Raw genomic sequence first — 17,984 nt, 5'->3', positions numbered from 1 at the left:
CAGCGGGGTGTTGCAAAAAAACAAAAAAAAGCCACTGGGGAACTGCATCTCTCTACAAGCCTGCAGTCAGATTCCTACCCCTTCTAAGAAATGAAGTTTTATCTTCTTTGTGCCAGCTTATTTAAAGATACCCAGCTTACTTCTCCTTAGTAACAGGTATATGCAAGGACAGGATTGATGGGAGAACAGTCTTGAAAATATTTTGCAGTTCAGAGTCCTGTTCCTCACAGTGTTTTACAAGAACCTTACACTCTATTTCTCTCCTGACTTACAAGCAAGCCACAGAAGCTCCTACTTCTCAGCTAGATCCACCTTTCAGAAGGTCGCTCATTGCTGCCAAAGGCAAGGCTAAGACTTTGTACTCAAGATCAGAAGAGAAAGTTTCCCCCATAAAAAGACACAACTGGGAGGTATTCAAAAGTAGACCTCCTGAGGAACAAGCAGAGAGAGAAGGGGCCATGATATTCCCACCCAGAAACCCCTATATTTCTCTGTTACACTCACTGAAAAACACAACATTTCAAGAGTTTGCACAAAACAAAAAGCCCATTTAAACAGAGTCATGGTTTATGCTGGACCAGAGATGATGATCACAAAGACTCATTCTGCCTTAAAACCCCTCTACAAATGAATGTTTCTAATGCAACCATTTTAAAGGGAGAAAAAAAAATCCCAGTCCATCCTTTGGCTTTATCTTATTCTGATTTCCAAACTACCCTGGAACCAGAATCAACACAGGAGATGGGATAGCTGGGAAATGAGGCACCATTGAATGCTGTTAGTTTTTCAGATACAGTAATATTCATAACTGTCTTTCCCTCTCTCATTTACCTGTTCAGAAGGTCAAACCTAGCAAGCAATGTGTGAATATTTTGACATCCTGAGGCAAAGGCAAAAATCAGCAACAGGCAATGTTCACTCTACAGCATCAGTAGGAATCAGGGATCCACCTAGTGCCTGTGGCTCAGCTAGTGTCCTCAGTACCAGGTATAGCACTGAGTTAATTCTTCAACTCCTTTGATCCAGCGATCTTCTCACCAGTACGACTTATTTTGCTTGGAAGCAGGGGTCCTGACACTAGATAACCCTGCCTGCTTCCCAGCTGAAGCCAAAGACAGACATCAACTTGGTCATGAGCCCTGATAGAGGAAAAGTCAGCTGATGCAGTAAGGTGGGGGAAGAAGGAAAGACATAGGCTGCAGGGACAGAGCCCACTGCTACCATATCTGTGCACCTTGTATTTCAGCTGTCATCCTTGCCAACTTGATGCAGAACTGAGGCAGAAGGACGTAATGCCCAAGTCCATGAAACATGATCTCAGAAAATTCTTCCTCTCCTCTCTCTGCCTGAAAGGGGGAAGGTTTGAGCAGGAGCTGGACAACATAAATGCTTTCCTGACCCACCTCCTAGCCAAGGCTCAGAGTGCCAAGCATGACCATTTCAGTTGTGACAGGGGGAAATTATTCCACATTATGTTTCCTACCATCCTGCATCCCAGCACTCCTGAGTGTCTGGCAATGTCCAGCCTGCTGCTTTCAGGCAATCTGGTAACCATTTGTCTTCAAAGGCTATGCTGTGAACTGCGGTAATTACTCACTGCTGGGTAAATAGTTTAGATATTCATGAGGCAGGAGTAAAGAGGAGAGCTGGGCACTCCACCCCAGGCCCAAGCCCCCAGCAGTGCCAGACAGACCTGCCTCTCAGAAGGGCAGAGTGGCCCAGGACTCAACTTGCTGGCTTTCTCCTACAAACAGAGGCATGTTTCTGTTATCACTGCAGCACCAAGGATGTTGCTTTTTAGTCTGTATTCAGTATTTCAGGGGAACTTAGCAAAAGGCAAGAATTTGCTGTTCTAAGCCATTTGCCCCTTTGCTTCAAAAAGCACAGTCACTAAAATTTGTAACTGAGAGCATGCAATAGGCAAGCCCCCCAGGAGACTTGACAGAAAATCCCCACTGTATTGTTTTTGTTAGTATCTGCTAAAGGCTTAAAAAGGCAGTGGTTTGCTCACTGGAAGAAGGGACTTGGCTTTACAGTAAGAATAATAGGTCTCGCTGACCCCATTTTTGCTTGGAGATTGTAAAATCATCAGGCAAGAAGAGACACCAGCACTGCTGGTGGTAAGAGGAAGGACTTTTTTATTTTTTAGGCTTAACATTCTGAAGCTCTTAATAAATGCAGTGTCATTAGCATTCCTACTTTTATCAAGAGCTTAATGAGATTTAGGGTTGTCATTAACACCTTCAGTCTCGAAGTCATGCAAATATAAAACTGAAGACTTTTTTCCTGCCTGCTCATGTCTGTGAAGATGGAAAACATACAGGTTCAGAAATACAAATTAATCTTCTTTATTGAGATTTGTTAGTCAACAATAAAAAAAAAAATTTAAAAAGGCTGTAACAATTAGAAACAAAAAAATAAGATTAGCAATAGTAATATTTAGTTCAAGAATGAGAGAAGAAAAACTTAAGGGAGGACTTCACCTGACTTGAAAATACCTGGGGTGACTGCAAATATTAATGCCACTTAGTAGAAGGTTTAGCACCCCCACAACACAGCAGGTGGAAAGATTACATATCCCCTTGTCACATGCTTAAGGGCAAAGTCACCCAGTACAGAGAAATTGTCGATCGACTCTGGGTAGCCTAAGATCACAGTGCAATGGATAAGGGAGAGCTCGTAGCCACTATTTCTCACAGGCAATCGGTGGGCGGTGGTACTGCTCATAGTCCCCCCAGCCAGTCTGAGAAGAGGAAAAATGCCCCAAGAGGTGATTTATTTATCTGTGGCTTGAGAAACTTTCCATACCTGCTTTCTAGTCCTCCAGAAATACCACCAGCCAAACGAACCAGTCAAGAACTGCAACCACATAGATCGTTCCCAGCAGGGCTGAGGCACAGGAAAAGCCCCCGGCAGCCTGCCAAATGTCCTCTTCCCTTCAATCAAGAACGAATATATATTTCCTCCCTTTGCTATGCACCTTAAGCAGGACGCTAACAGCTGTTCTTTCCCCAGGCTTTATTGATGTGGTAATCTAGTCTTTTCCCTGATTTGTAGTCAAACTGACTGTGAAAAACCCAGGTGCTTTATAAGGTGAGAGCGATTTAGCGTTTCTAAACTGCAATTCATTACTGACAAGGAATGTGAAAACGTAGGAGTATCTGAACAAGAAGAGATGATCTCACCAGGAACTTGTGAGCAGGTAACTGGCATTCTTCCAGGCTGGGAGACGATTTACTATCCCTTGCCCCACTGAAAGCATTTCCTTCTCACTGACTGTTTTCTGTCATTTCTCTCTTATCCCTTAAGGAGCTCCAAGGCAAATACCAAGGGAGATTCCATGAGGAAGCCAGGCTTCTCCCATGCAAGTAGGATTGAAATTCTTAGTCCTTGCAGTTTCTCTGAGCTGCTTTTATGTCCCTCAAGAGGCTGTAATGTAAATGTTTGGCCACATTCTGCCACATGATGCAACCATGACCTCAACCTGGAAGCTATTCAAATATATTACACAGGGTGCAAATTCCCTGGTCTGGGCCCACCTCTTCTCCTACGCAGACTGAGCCTCTGTATACCTGCAAACAGCTCACTTAGACCACAAGAGCCAGGACAGTGCTCATTTGGGAAACTTGGATTTTACCATGGGAGAATGTTGCAACTTATCTCAGCAGCCATAGAAATTGCTTTTGAAGCAATGTGAGCTTTTTCTGGCTGTATTCAACAGCAGAAATGCAGAAGCCAATTTTTCCAATGTTTTCTTCTTTTTTCTTTCTTTTTTTTTTTTTGGGGGGGGGGGGCAGGAAGGGTTGAAACAGCAACAATAAAAATTGACTGCTGCTCTTAGCAGACAAAGACAGGAATAATTGGAGGAACTACAGTACATGACTCTCTGCCTTGGCATTATTCCATAGCCTTTCTTCATCCTCATTTCATTTTAGGGAGAAAACAATAGTTCAGCATTAACACATTAACACAACTGATTAGAAATCAATAGGTCAGGCACAGAATCATTCATTGGTCAGCAACATCCACATTCCCACTGTGGCTCAGGAATATCAGGGACACACTTAACAGAGGGGACTAGAGTGAACGTTGCCTAGAGATTAGTTGCATGGTACAATCTAGAGCCCAAAATAGCACATGCAGGGTTAGAGCCAGGTAGATCAGCAGTCACCTGATTTCGGAGCAGATTAGTTTGAGCAACGAGGTGAGCTTGTAGCTTCCCTTGACACCACTGAGGCGCAGCTTTCTCAAGCAGTGAAACAGGCTGGGGGGAGGGAGCATGTTTGAGTGAAAAGAGAAAAAAAAGAGAACAAGAGAGACACAAACATATATCTTTTAGGACAAAAAAATTAAAATCACAACAGAGAGTGTATTTAGAGGCTGGGCCAAACCAGTATCACCAAGGCGAGAGGAAAAACAAACATCCCCAGACCGATCAGTTATGAATCCTTTGAAGCATGCCAAGTTTAGCAGTAATTAATGCTCCAGTATGGGCTCGGATACTGCAGACCAGCCAGGCAGCTGCAAAGAGCAACAGATACAGCTGTTAGTGACCTAGCACACAGACAACCCTACTCCAAGTCATGGCTGTAAAGTGGGAGCTCCTTAAAGAGAGGTCAGGATTAATTAACCATTGTAATTATTTGCATGCAACAGCTGAAAGTCCACAGTGCTTTATTTTAATGGCAGGTTGTGAGTTTATCAGTAAGTGGCAGGAGTCCTGGGAGGGAAAAGAACATCCACATTAGAGAAGAAAAAAAGAGACTATACAGCTCCAGTAAGTATTTGCATTGCTCTTTCTGTTACTGTACCATGAAACATCAATCAAGTCAGTTCCCATTTGTACGCTGTGTCACAAATAGGATTTCTCTTTCCTAGGAGCCTGTCATCATGTTCCAAAGTACCTTAGACTGGACCAACTCTACTCCACAGGTCACGCAAGCAAAACCACAGTCACAGTAAGGGAGAGGTGAACTTCCTACATTAGCCTACTGCATGCTGGGCCCTGGCTGCTGCCCACAGCCCTGTAGAGCTGTGAGACTGCAAATGTGGGATCACAGGCTGGGCTGTGAAACCTGCCCATTTGGGAAGAGCATACATACACAACTTTCAGAGACTCACTGCTCCCACTTTTACAGGATTAGAACAGTGGAAATTGTCACTATTATCCCATGCATGAGCTTATGGCCTAAAGCACAGAGGGTGGAAAGATCTGACCCAGTGCACATTTTGGCTAATGAGAAGACTCTTGATCAAGTAATAAGAGACACTTGCACAGGCTGAATCACAAACAGAGCACCAACTCCTAAGTCTCAACGTTTCACTCTTCAAACTGCACTGTTCTTCACCCTTTAACAAAGGAGCAACAAATAATCCCTTGTTAATAACTTCTTAAGTGAGCATTCCGGGCAACACAAGCAAGTGCAGCCTCTTTGGTGCAGATCACCAGGTACCAACCTGAGTAGATTCATTCCTACAAAAACCATTTCCACTGCAGCAAAGATCCCACAGGCACACACCAGCAATACCACCATGCCCTGGGGAAATTCTGCTCTTACCCCCAAACACAGCAAAGTACTGCTTTGAACAGAAGGCACAATCAGCTCGGCCTCATGCCTTGCATAGAGAACCAAGCCTTGCTTGGCCACACAAATGACACCTGAGCCATCAATCTCTCTCCCCTTTGTCTGTCAGGGTTAATCACAGTTTGTGCACTGGGTGAGCAGATGACTGATGACGTGCAGCTTAAAAATAAAAGTACTGTCAGTTGGCCACTAAATGCAGATCTTTTGCTCGGGAGAGAGGTGCATCTTTATTTCTTCCATGTAGGAGAAACACTGGCATGTCTTACATAGCCCATATTTCCCCCCAACAGAAATAACTCTAAGCAATGGATGACAACTCTTCTCAGCCTGGTTAAAATTACAGATCCAGGCTATTTCTTTCCTGCACTGTTTCTAGCCTGAAGAGCCCTGATGTGCCATGGCCCCAGCTCTGGACTGTTCTGTTGTGTCAAGATCTGTCCTGCGGAGTGGAGCACGTGGGTTCAAACCCACTCAGGGTACAGGAGTAATCCACAGCTCATTTTCTGGGCAGGTATTCAAACAACATGCCTCCTCTAGAACAAGGTTAGCACTATCACCTTTCTTCACCTACATTTAAAAGAAAACATAAATGTATTTTTAATAAAATTTATTTTAATTTTAAAAAAAATTCCACACTTGCATGTTGGGCAGGCTCTAGGGTTAGCCCTAGATCCAGCTCTTCACCTGCATGAAAGAAATCACATCCTGACAAGAGAAAACTCATGCTTTCCTGCTTTCAGACATTTTTAGTGTTCAATAATTGTGGCCAACACACAACAGAACACAGTCACCAGGTGTGCCCAGAGTGCATTTCCACCAATGAACTCGTAATTCACACACCTAGGGGTGTCCATCTCAGAATATCAGAGGACTTCACAAACACAACCAACCTCAAGCAACACTCAAACACTTACTCTCACCACTGCTATAAGATGGGGAGACAGAGCCCCAAGAAGCAGACAAACTGGCAAATTTTGCTTGGGCACTGCAAGGCTCTGCTTCCCTCAGAGGCACACAGGTTCTCCTGACAGAGGTTACTGGTCCTGCAGCTTATGACAAAATGCATGCCTAGGCCTTGGCCACCTAGAGATGCTCACTGATGATAGTGGGTCTGAACCAACACAATAGAGACCATCCTGCCTTCTAGGAGAACGAAACAGGTGAGAAGGAACTACTCAGCAAAAATTCACCAGTTTCTGACATCTCTCTGAACAAAATGCGCCCAGCGAAGAGCTACAGGTGCACTTAAAACCTGCTCAAGGGGGAAATTCAGACCTCCCAAAATGAAAGGATGGCTGCTGCACATCCTTCTACTTGCTTTACCTTTGCGATTTTTGTTTCGTCCTTCTTCTTTGCAGTTTGCAGGGCTTCAAAGTGGTGTCTGGCACTGTCATAATCCACAAGCTTCCTTCCTCGCTTCGCTATACGAGACTAAGAAAGATAGAGAAAAGAATTGTGACAATCTTCCCCAGCAGCCAAAACCACAAAGTCTCTCAAGAAGACCCCCCTCCTCTTACCCAACTTCCAGAGTACCCCATGCTCTGCCCACACCAGGGCACTTGCTGTATACTCCACGCAGGCTGCCCAGAGAGGTGGCCCTGGGAGCCACCTGTGACAACCACCGTTGTGGAGAGAGCTCCTCAGGAGGAGGGCAGACCCAGCCAGGGAAAGCAAACTGATCCAGCCAAGAGCAGGCCCCACCTCTGGATGACATTAATGTTTTCAGAACTGTAGCTCTGGTGCTTCCTAAGCCTTCCCCTGTGCCTGTATCCTACAGGCACCTGCTTCATCATTTTCAGGGCCTCCTGAGGGCTGCAGCCAGACTCTAACCAGCTTGTAGCCCCAGTTTGTGTGAAAGCTCAAAAGATTAAGTTCAACTAAAGAAGACATTTCAGCTGCCACCACAGCAAAAGCACTCATCGACACGCTCAGGATATGCCTGAGTATTTTGGACCCTGCAACAGGAGATCCAGACAGAAGCAACCGCAGTCACAGTCAGTGGTCCCTTGTAACGAGCTATTAAGCAAGAGGAGTGCAAGGGAAAACCTGTACCAGTGTCACTAACAGGCAAGGCACACTGAAGCTGTAACAAACACAAGGAGGGAGCCAACTATGTACCAGACACATGTTCAGGAATGGAGTCCTGTACACAGGTGAGAACCCAGAACAGACAGCCAGGCCTGTGGCCCAATTCTCCATCACCCTTCTTCATCCGAGGTGCCTCAGGCTCTCTCCTGCAGCAGTTTCATCTCAGCAAGGCTTAGGCCCACTGGGCTGCCCTGTTTCAAGAACCATCTATCCCCCCCGAGACCCTCGCCCCCATGCTCTTTTTACAAACACCCCAGACTATCTGGGTTGGAGCACTGGTCTTCCCAGCCCAACCCGAGCACCAGCCTGGCTCAGAGAGCCTGGTCCAGTGTCAGCGACCAGCAGCCTAGAGACAGGCTGGAGAACCGGAGTGAAGAGGTACAGCAAGGAACCAGGAGGGTTTCTAATTCACCACAGCACCCATGGAAATTGAAAGTGCAAGATCAAGGACCAGCATTGGGATTTACTTGGAAAAGCAAAATCCACTGCCTTTGCTGCGGTTGGCAGGGAGACGTGGTCTCCTCTCCCTAGGCTCCTGCAGAAAAGCTAGAAAACCCCACTCAGGGCTGATCTTTCTGCCAGAGCAGCTGGGATCAGCTCACACGTCTCCCACACATGCTCCTCTGCACTTTGAGCAAACACTGGTTCAGCTCTGTGTGAGTCACAGCAGATCTGCAGGATCTCAGACACACGCACACCCAAACTGATTACAAAGCACTCAGCTCACTCCAGGAGAGGAATCGTGAAGAAGCTGAGCCACCTTGCAGCTGAGGTCACTAGAAGACACCTCCCCAGCATGAAGACAGGATGTCAGAGGGGGATTCCAGTGGTATGACAATTTCTGAGATGCTAGCTAATGCATCTTCCACTCATAGCAGATAAAACACATGGCCGGATTATGGATTTAAGAGATGTAAATTATGTAAGACTGGGGTTTTTTTGCCTGCCACCCTCAAGAGCGCTAATTATTTATGTGAAGTCAAACTACACTTTTGTACAACTCTAGCAACCTTCAATAACAATACTTGTAAGAGTTTCTACCAGTCAAAGAAATCAGACTTGATTTTCGATTTGAGCACTTGTCACTACTCCAGGGTAAGGAGGATAATGCATCCAGGTGAATTACCAAGAAAAAGACACTGACCTTTTTAAATTCATACCACTGAAAGTCCATTTTAAACAAATGGCCAACTCTGTGAAATATATCTGTATCTCATTGTAGAAATCAACACAAAGCCAAATTCTCCCTCATTTTAGAAAGGGAAGCAGAGGTGAGTAGTGCTCTCTTTGAAGCATGACTTAAATTGTGCATAAAATTGCTTTACCTTCCCATATTCTAAAGCATCATCTGAAGACCGAGAAAGGGACATCAGTAATAAACACTTTAACGGCCCTTACAGAAATCAGAAAGGATCCATGGGAGCTCAGTGCCTAACACTTTAAGTTTTGGCAGAATGTGGGTGGTCCCAGTCTTGAGCTCCTTTTACAATCCCACTATAAAACCTCAGTGGGACCTCAGCAGAATTAAGAAATCTCAAAGCTACTAAGCATGGAAGAAATATGACACTCCAAGGTGACCCAGTGCACAGCCAACAAGGCCGGTAAAATGGGATTTAGACTGAAGAAGTGCAGAAAACTCTGAGCCTAAAGCAAGCCTGAAATAAAACCTTCTGCTTAGGAAGCAGTGCACAAGCGTCTGCACTGCTAACTGAGGCAACATCGCAACACGCTACAGGGAACAATCAGCTCTACAGCCTTCAGCGGGTGGGAAAACAACAGCAAGCATCTTCGCCCTTCCCCACTTCAGACTTCCAGGAACAGAAGAGGCTGGAAAAACGAAGCAAAAAGAAGGAGCCCAGGAGGCAAGGACATTGCTGTTCAGGGCCCATTTTACAAGCCTGTGACCTGCCCCTCTTTGATACAGCATGATCCTCTTGAAGCAACAAATATTGACACAACGTTTTAAGAGACACGTGGTGGGGAAAGGGTTGTTTTCACTGGGAAGTGGCCAAGCTGATATTTCCCATATGGTGATACCATTACTAGCGCTTCCATATGGTTAAGACATTTCCTGCATAACCTTCTCAAAATTAATGGAGAGGAGATAACTATGGGGGAAGGGAAGCTCACAGGACATTCAAACTCAGGTCCTTGGATACAATCTCCCCCAAAAAGACGTCTATCGAGCACTCCCCCTCCCCTACAACAAGCCAGTTATATGTACAATAGGACTTCAGGGAAAACAAATCTGCCTTCCACACCAGCCTCTACCTATAAAGCACATTTGCCACTAACTGCTTCCTCAATGCTTCGTATTTACAAGGAAGTTAAAAAACCAAAGTACCAAAAAGAGAGGATGAGAGTTTGTGAGTCACTGCTGACACCGCCCTCCAGCAGTGGATCCTCCTGTTTTTCACTTACGTTTTCTCTTCAGCATCATTCCCCTGGATTCTTCACACTCATTTCAAGCCCCAAGGAGAACATAACATTTTCACATGACCCAGAGCTGCAAAGTTCTTGGCTGCTCTAAAAGCAGGGCATGCAGCAGCACAGCACACACATCCTCATAAAGAAGATGGGGATGCAAGAAATTGACTCTTACGAAGTTTCATCTGCTGTGACTCTGCAGAATAAAAGGTTTAAACTTAAAGAGAACTTTACTTTAATATCTGGAAATTGGCCAAGGTATGTATCCATGGTGAGAAGTGCCTGATCCACCAGCTTCTGATGGAAATCCGTCCAGAGGAGATCATTGTTCTGAAAAACAAAAGTAATAAGCTAACTAGTAAGAACACAGAGCTCTGCATTTCTATTTTTCTCTATGAGTGCTACAGTCAACAATTTCAGTCCCCCAGAGGTCTTAAGAAATAGTCATTTCTTGGAAAAACTAAGGAGCATAGAAGTCAGTTGAAAACAGACGTCATGCCAGAAATGTAGAAACAGAGAAGAAATCTTAATGTTGCTAATTCAGGTGACCTCTCCAAGGACACAGAGCCCTTTGTGAACTTTCCTTTGAGGGACAGGCTTTTTCCCCTGCAGTGCTAGCCCAAGTCTATACAACAGAAAGGAAGGTAAAGGTTAGGCTGTCTTTACCTCCCTCTCCCAGCAGGCACAAAAATGGGACACCTGATGCCATTAGGCACCACTTTCTGCTCTTCATTACAACACAGCTTCCTGGAGGATAATGAACAATAACAGAAAGCTATTCCATCAGTCTTCAGTCCTCACACCACCTGCCTCCACAGCCCAATGGAGGTCACATCCAAGGCTCGCACCACAACCTGTGCAGGCTTCATTCTTGATCTTATCTTAGGTTCAGTAACTTCCCATCAACACCTTGGATTAGGTGGAAATTGCCTCCCTCTCCTGTTTCTTCCACTGGAATTAAGGGTTTTGGCTAAAATATTCAGGAAAATTGTCTACTTTATGTGGGAATTTTTTATTTTTTTTTTTTTTTTGGCCAGGAGTAGCGCTTTTCTCCTGCCTGTCTTTTCCTGAAAGACAGAAACATAAACAAAGGCATTAAAGGGGAAGGCAGAAGGCTGGCAATACAGCTACAGGTGGTTCTCAGGACTCATGCTCCCTTTCATGTGGCTCAAATTCTCTGAAGAGACAGTCTCCCAGGAAGCACCCACAGTACCTCAGGAAGAGAAAAAAGGCCAGAGAACATGAAGCCAAACTAGCTGAATTACAACTCCATTATTTACTGCAACAGTGCTTCATAATGGAAGGTCTCCATGTTAATGCAAGAACTGACCTGGAAATGTTCAGGTTTTGTTTGATTTATCTGCTTTGAAGACAGTATTTCCTGGGCAAGATGCAGATGTTATTTCAGGTAAGATTTTCTGCAGGGGAAAGCAGGGGAAGGGAAGAATACTTCTGCTCTTCTCTCTGTTCCTTCCCCACTGCTCCAATGCCACAGACAGCTGCAGATAAGCCCAGCCCTGCAGCCTCATGGCAGATGGATCCAAAGAGCTGAACTGCCACAGCTGCTGCTCAGCAGAACAGCTGAGCAAGAGAGCAGAGGGTGCCTGCCTCCAGCTGGACCCACCACACACACGCCAAGGGGGATCCAAGCTGTCAAGTGACAGGCTGTGCCCTAAGCTCCATAGAAAACACCTGGGCAAGTTGGACAGGCATCACCTCACCAAGAGATGAGAAGAACAGCAGGTTGGGGTGACACATGGCTCAGACAAAGAAGGTGGCAGCCAAAATACAGCAGCTGATGGTCCTGCTGTGAGTGGGAGGTTGCTGCAGCCACACAGCCATGCTTCGGCCGTAGATTTAGCTTCTCCTTTTTCTTGCACAGAGTGTAACCAATACACCTAGTTGACCCTACCGACTCTCTTTTGGCATCCTCTGTCCCTGTTTAGCCACTGTTGGGGGAACAAATTGCTTGTGGGCATATGGCTCTGTAGCATTCAAGCATCTGGGGACAGTGCCCTACACAGACAAAAATACAGGCCACATCTGCTCAGCTTTTCTTTCTTCCCAACACCGAGTTTGTCTCTCCAATTCTTCTGCGAAGCCATTTGCCTGAAGGAACGTGGCACGCAGACATAGCTTCCAAAGCTCATCTCTGCTGACACACCAAGCTTGGTGACCCCACATCCTGGACACAGTCTTACCTCTGCTATTTTATTTGTGTCATCTCTCCCAGGCCAATCCGGCTCATAAACTTCCTGCAAACACTCTGTCAGCTTCTTGGAGGCCTCATGCATGGCTAGGAAAGAAGAGGGAACTGCTTCAGAAAGAGGGAAGTAGTGCATTCCTCACTGTTTAACCCTCACCCAGAGGAATGGGGACACAGGAGGTATTGAAAGGGTTATAATAAATGCTAAGCTGTTCCTTATAGAATGCCTGACCCTTGATAACACAAAAAATGGAAGGTAACCAGAAGAAGAAAGAAACTGAGGATGCAGTCGCATCAAGCTCTTTGTGTTCATCCTCCCATAGCAGAAGATATAAGAGTCTATCTGCTAAGACAGCACCACCCGTTTGGTATCAAAGCACAACCCCATTCAATCACAGCTGGTCCTAAGGATTCTGAAAGATCCCCTGCCCAGACAAGGCTGACCTTACCTACAACTCACACCTGAGGATAGGAAACACAGGAAGGGGAAGGCTACAGAAACCTCACTGTGTAGATAAGCACTAGAAGGGAAACAATTCTCTGCTTATGTAGACCTTACCTTTTACAGAAGCCAAGTAAGTTCGGAGATCCTTCTGTAGCCTCGTGCCTTCAGACTGTGAATGTAAGCAGAAGACCATCAGTTACTCTCCCATACAAAGAGTGTGTAAGAAGGAGGAGTCAAGCATTTCTAAATAAAGAAAAATGGTCTTGCAGATGGGCTACGTACCAACCACATGATCATACAAAACACAAATATTAACAGCGAGACCACACAGCCCTCTGGGTAAGCCCACAGCCAGTGACCTGCAGGCATGTTTGGCCAACAACACCACCAAGGTACCAAGGAACCTGACATGGGTAAATTTGTGTTTTGCTCTTCCCAGCAGAGCCAGTTTTAGTATTTTGATTTCATACAAGCAACCAGAGAGGGTCCTCAGGGCAATAATTAGTTTATAAGCCAAGGGCTAGTGGGTCCATGCAACAAATGTAACTGAAGAGAGTCTGTAAGATATAGATCAGACACAATTCATTTATTTTGTACTGGTTTGGGAACAGATCAGCTCACCATTTTTTCCTGCCACACTGCAAACCAAAATCCCAGTACAAAGTGGGTACAAGGGATCTCTGACCTGCCTAAACATCCTGTCTAAATTGTCCTGTGTAGCAGGACTTGCAAATACAGAATTAATAACCTTTTTCTTTAGTTTCAGTGTGGAGGTGGCCTGCCATCAGCAGATCTCACTCACTAGGAAACAAAGGATTAAAACACCAAGCTGGGCTGAGTTTTGCCAGTTTGACCTTCAAGATGACGCAGGCAAGTGCAGTAAAAGAACTCAGATTAGAAAGGGTCATGGAGATTTCTACAGAAAAGTTGGTTCAGACATGCACACATACATGCATTCCCCATACAACTGCTCTTCTACACTAGGATAAGTGTACTCATGCCCACCTCCCCTCTCCTTTGCCATGTGTCATTGACAGTGTGCAAAGCAGACAGGGAAATACTCCCAAATCCAAACCCTGACATTATACAAACAGAAACAAAAGCAAGAGAAAAGCAAGGCTTGAGAAGTTGACCAACACTGCCACAGAACACGTCAAAGCATCAAACATTGAGGACACCTATGCAGACATCTATGCACATCCCATACTGCAAGAAGTACAGAAGAAAGTTTGAGAGGCAAAGATCTCTGTTATAAAAGGATTTCCCCTACCCTGTGGGATCTCACTAGATCCTCACTATCCCTCAAAGTAGCTGTAAAAACAATACAGGAAAGCGATAACTACACCTCACACCTCCCTCCCCGCCTGCTGCCATTCCTGCCCTTTTTTCCCCAGTTTGTGTCCCATTGCAGGGGGCCCCCAGCATAATGAATTTTGACAGCTGAAGAGAACTCCAGAGACAGGGAGCTCATAGGACATCTCTGACAGCTGCCTCAGAGCTACCAACTTCAAAAGCAGATGTTTCTCATCAGCCCCCCCCACAACCCAGGCACCTCTTGCCTCAGCTCAGGCTGTGATCCCTTGTGCTCTCAGTGCAGCTGCACTCTCTAAGCGGAGGCTAAATCTGCCCAGCTGTTGAAGTGGCAGTGCTAGCATAGCTTCGTGGAAAAATCCATCTGCTTCCAACACTATGGCCCAATTTGTTTTCTTTGCCTCGAAAGTTCTGTATGAGTTCACATTTGTTCTTTTTCTACTTCCATCAACAAAGGAAACGAGGGGTGTGATTTTTTTATATAAAAGAAAGTCAGACTCCTAGTCTGGGGAGACATTGGGAACTGACCCAAAGAGAGTACAAGAGGAAAGGAATAACACCACATCTGCCACAAAAGTCCTAGGAATTCTTAAAACACAGCACAGATGTGGAGCTTTTTGCTGGCTTAAGGTGAATGTGGGAACCTGGGCAGAGGAGACTTTCCTAACAGTGCAATCAGAAACCACCAGGGAAGAGGTGCCAGAGTAACTGAAGAGCACACACACACAGGACCATCAGGGAGGCCGAGCTGACAAACAGCAGTTCAATCAAGCTGTAACATGTGTTTTCTTGCGCACAATGCAGGAAGCAAGAAAGGCTTGGAGGAAAGCAACATTGTCTTCCTAGAATTGGTCCATGCTAGAATCACAGACTGGAACTGGCAAGACGAGATGTCAGAACACAAAAGGAAATGGCACAGAAGAAACTATCATGCAAAATCCCTCAGATGGATACATTATCATCCTGCAACTGCATCATATTTAAGAATTATTAAATTTGAACACAGAACTTTGACATTATCAGAATCTAATCAGCAGGGAAGGTCCTCTGCAGAACTTGCCCACCTGCACACATGGGCCTTGCAATGTCTAGAATTCTAACTCGCAAAATTACAGCATCTAAAATCAGAAACCAACTCTAAAATTGTGCCCATACTTGCCTGAGTCCTGCCACAGCAGCACACGACAGAACCCAAACTCACGAACTCTTCAGGTCTCAATACCCAGTTCCAAAGTCAAGGGGACAAAAGGATCCTCTGGGAGGTACACCAGCATCACAATCATAATTAAACATCAAACCAAGATTATTTTTTTTTTTAGCTAGACCACCTGAAAAGCCTGCAAGTCAGGGACAGAACACTGGAGCGTGCAATTGCAGCAATGCACAACTAGCCTTCTGTGTTCTCCAACCATCCTCAAAACCACTTGCCTTGCCACAATATCAGCCAATATGCAGTACTGCATCCTGCAGCTGGAGTGGTCTTTCTTAGTCACTTCTTGCTGATGTTTAAAGTCAGAGTTACAGCTAATCTCCATGACTATGGGATTACCTAAACCTCTTAAAAATTCTGAGCCTGCCAGAGAGAGTGAAGAAATTTTACAGCCTGTAAGATCTGCAGGCAGAAAGATTTTCAAAGAGAGGTCCATGTTCAGAATTTTGCCATGAATCCTGTTTCCGCTGCTCCCCTGGGCACATGGGGTTCCCATCCAAATTCCTCTTTGGCATTTCCATTGCTTTATTTCTTGTCCACCAGTAAAGCAGTTCCCTAACTTGCTCTAAGGGTTTCTTTTTATTATTTTAAGCATTAATGCTTTCCCAAGGAACTTTGGCAACTGCTTTCTCTCTGTGCATGCAGCACCTTTCTTCAAGCAGGATTTTTTCGAGCTGTCAAGTACAGACATGATTCTGCATAAAAAACTCTCGCAACGTAGTTAGACACTGTCAAATACAGTATAGAACAGAAGCTTTCAACACCTTTGAGTGCACATTTAAGAGATGCTTCCCAAACTGAGAGGTAAAGAAGTAGGGAAGAGAGTTAAACTGGAATCTGGAAAATTAATCCACTTCCCAGTTATGAAAGTAGGTTTAAGGGTGTCCAGGGGGAATTTATAGAAGTATGTTTGAATCTAAAGACATTCAAAAATCTAATAGCACAGTACTTTTTAAATTGCAAGAATTTAAAGAAAGAATAGTGTGTGTACATATATCAGAGTAACAAAACTCCACAAAAGAAAAGTAAAACTAGGATAAAAATGGAAGATCACTGCTGATTCTGAACCCCATGTTCATTTCCCATGCCTGCACTAACAAACTGACTTAAAACCTTCAGACAGGGACAATGACACTGTGTCTTGATGTAGAAGTGTCCACAATAAGTTGTTTGTTGTCCTCAAACACACAACTGTTGTCTTGTTTGAGCAGAAATTGCCACACTTGCAATCACAGTGTAATTCAACCCTGTGAGCCCATAAGACAACCAGGTATAATATGAAGGACAGTATGTGCAGGAAGATGCATATTTAAAAATAGAAGTGCTACTGCTTGCGAGGCTGGAAGAGCTCTCTCCAAAGACCTAATGAACCACCTATTACTTAAAGCTCTGTGAAAGAAAAACACAAGAGTGGTTTGGTTTCTTTTTGTGCTATCTAGTTTTGTTGGGGGGTTGTTATTTACAATGCCTTTCACTGATCACTACTAGCTCAGTATGTGATTTTCCATAGACATGTTTCTTGGTAGTAGTTTCTTCATTTCCCAAAACCCTTTTCCCCCAGTCTTTGAAATAAATTCTTTCATCCTAACATTAAACCACTTCCCTACATAACATCCCTTGTTTTGTAGTTCTGATGGGAAGGATTTTTGTTATCAGCAGAGATGAGAGAGAGGCAGGTAATGTCATGTTCCAGATTAGATTAATATAGTGCTGGAAGAGCAGACTGTTGAATTCTAAAGCAGAAGGTGAAGCATTGAAATAACAGCTCCACATAAGCCCCCACTCAGCAAAACTTCAGAGCTGTTAAGACACAAAGCATGAGATGCTCCCATCCCCAGGTACCAGGTAAGCTGTTGAACTTGTTCTGCTCTTGCCTGGAAATAAAGACACTCTCTGAGTCAGTCCCTTACTGACTGTAATGGGCTACAGCCAGCCCACGCTGCAAGAGCCCATGCTGCCTGCTCTGCAGGCTGAGGCTGTGCTGAAAACCACGGGGTACGGGCAGAGATGGATGTAGCCCGTGCCAGCAGCAGTTTGCCTCTCATGCATTTGGTGTGAAACACTGTAAACCAACCCAGAACTTCCACATGAGTGACAGCTCATGAAAGGTATCAAAACCCAGCCGCTCTGACAGGCAGAAACACAGCGTGGTGCCAGGTGTAAGGGCTGCCACCAGCCTCCCACTCTCTGTCGCTCCAGTGAGTATTTCACATGCAGGGAAAGGGAAACCAAAGCCTAGCACGCCTCAGGCAGGGGCTGTGTTGCACCTTTCCAGCAGGTCTCTTGTTCCCAGGTCTGCAAGGACAATTTCCAGGACAGATCCTTCTGACAGTGCCTGAACACAAGTGACAGTGGGAAAGGGAAGGCGAGGGGAGCCTTCGAATGAACTTTTTGGGAGGTTAATTGCCAAAGATAATCTGCCATGAGTGAGTAATGTGGGGGCCAGTTGTGCTGCTTGTCAAGCCTTGATGAGACACTGGGGAACCCTGGAGCCCTGCAGAAGCATCATTATGTCCCCTCATTTGTCACGCAGCAACTCCATCTGTTTGAGCGAAAAAGCTCCTACCACTCAGAGACCTCAGAGTAGTGCTCTCCTATGAGCCTGAACAGACAGAGAGATGGAAAGTACAAAGCTTTCCCTTATGTTCACTCAACCACCATTTGGGAAAACCACAAGATGCTTTGGTTGAAAATAAATGATTTTTAGACCTG

General features: G+C 45.1%; 1 protein-coding gene across 1 annotated transcript in view; it reads right to left on the bottom strand.

The window, feature by feature from the left end:
* BIN1 (bridging integrator 1) overlaps nucleotides 1-17,984 on the bottom strand; it is a 63,446-nt gene that overhangs the window by 31,205 nt on the left and 14,257 nt on the right. Inside the window, exons 4-8 of the mRNA XM_010077090.1 lie at nucleotides 12,866-12,920; nucleotides 12,302-12,396; nucleotides 10,335-10,430; nucleotides 6,909-7,016; nucleotides 4,172-4,264 (exon numbers count right to left, since the gene is read on the bottom strand). Coding sequence (XP_010075392.1) covers nucleotides 4,172-4,264; nucleotides 6,909-7,016; nucleotides 10,335-10,430; nucleotides 12,302-12,396; nucleotides 12,866-12,920 — 447 coding nt within the window. The remainder of the gene's footprint in view (nucleotides 1-4,171; nucleotides 4,265-6,908; nucleotides 7,017-10,334; nucleotides 10,431-12,301; nucleotides 12,397-12,865; nucleotides 12,921-17,984) is intronic.

This window comes from Pterocles gutturalis, unplaced genomic scaffold, assembly GCF_000699245.1.
Source record: "Pterocles gutturalis isolate BGI_N339 unplaced genomic scaffold, ASM69924v1 scaffold18848, whole genome shotgun sequence".
Lineage (NCBI taxonomy): Eukaryota > Metazoa > Chordata > Aves > Pterocliformes > Pteroclidae > Pterocles > Pterocles gutturalis.
This window is presented reverse-complemented; position numbering and strand designations above follow the sequence as displayed.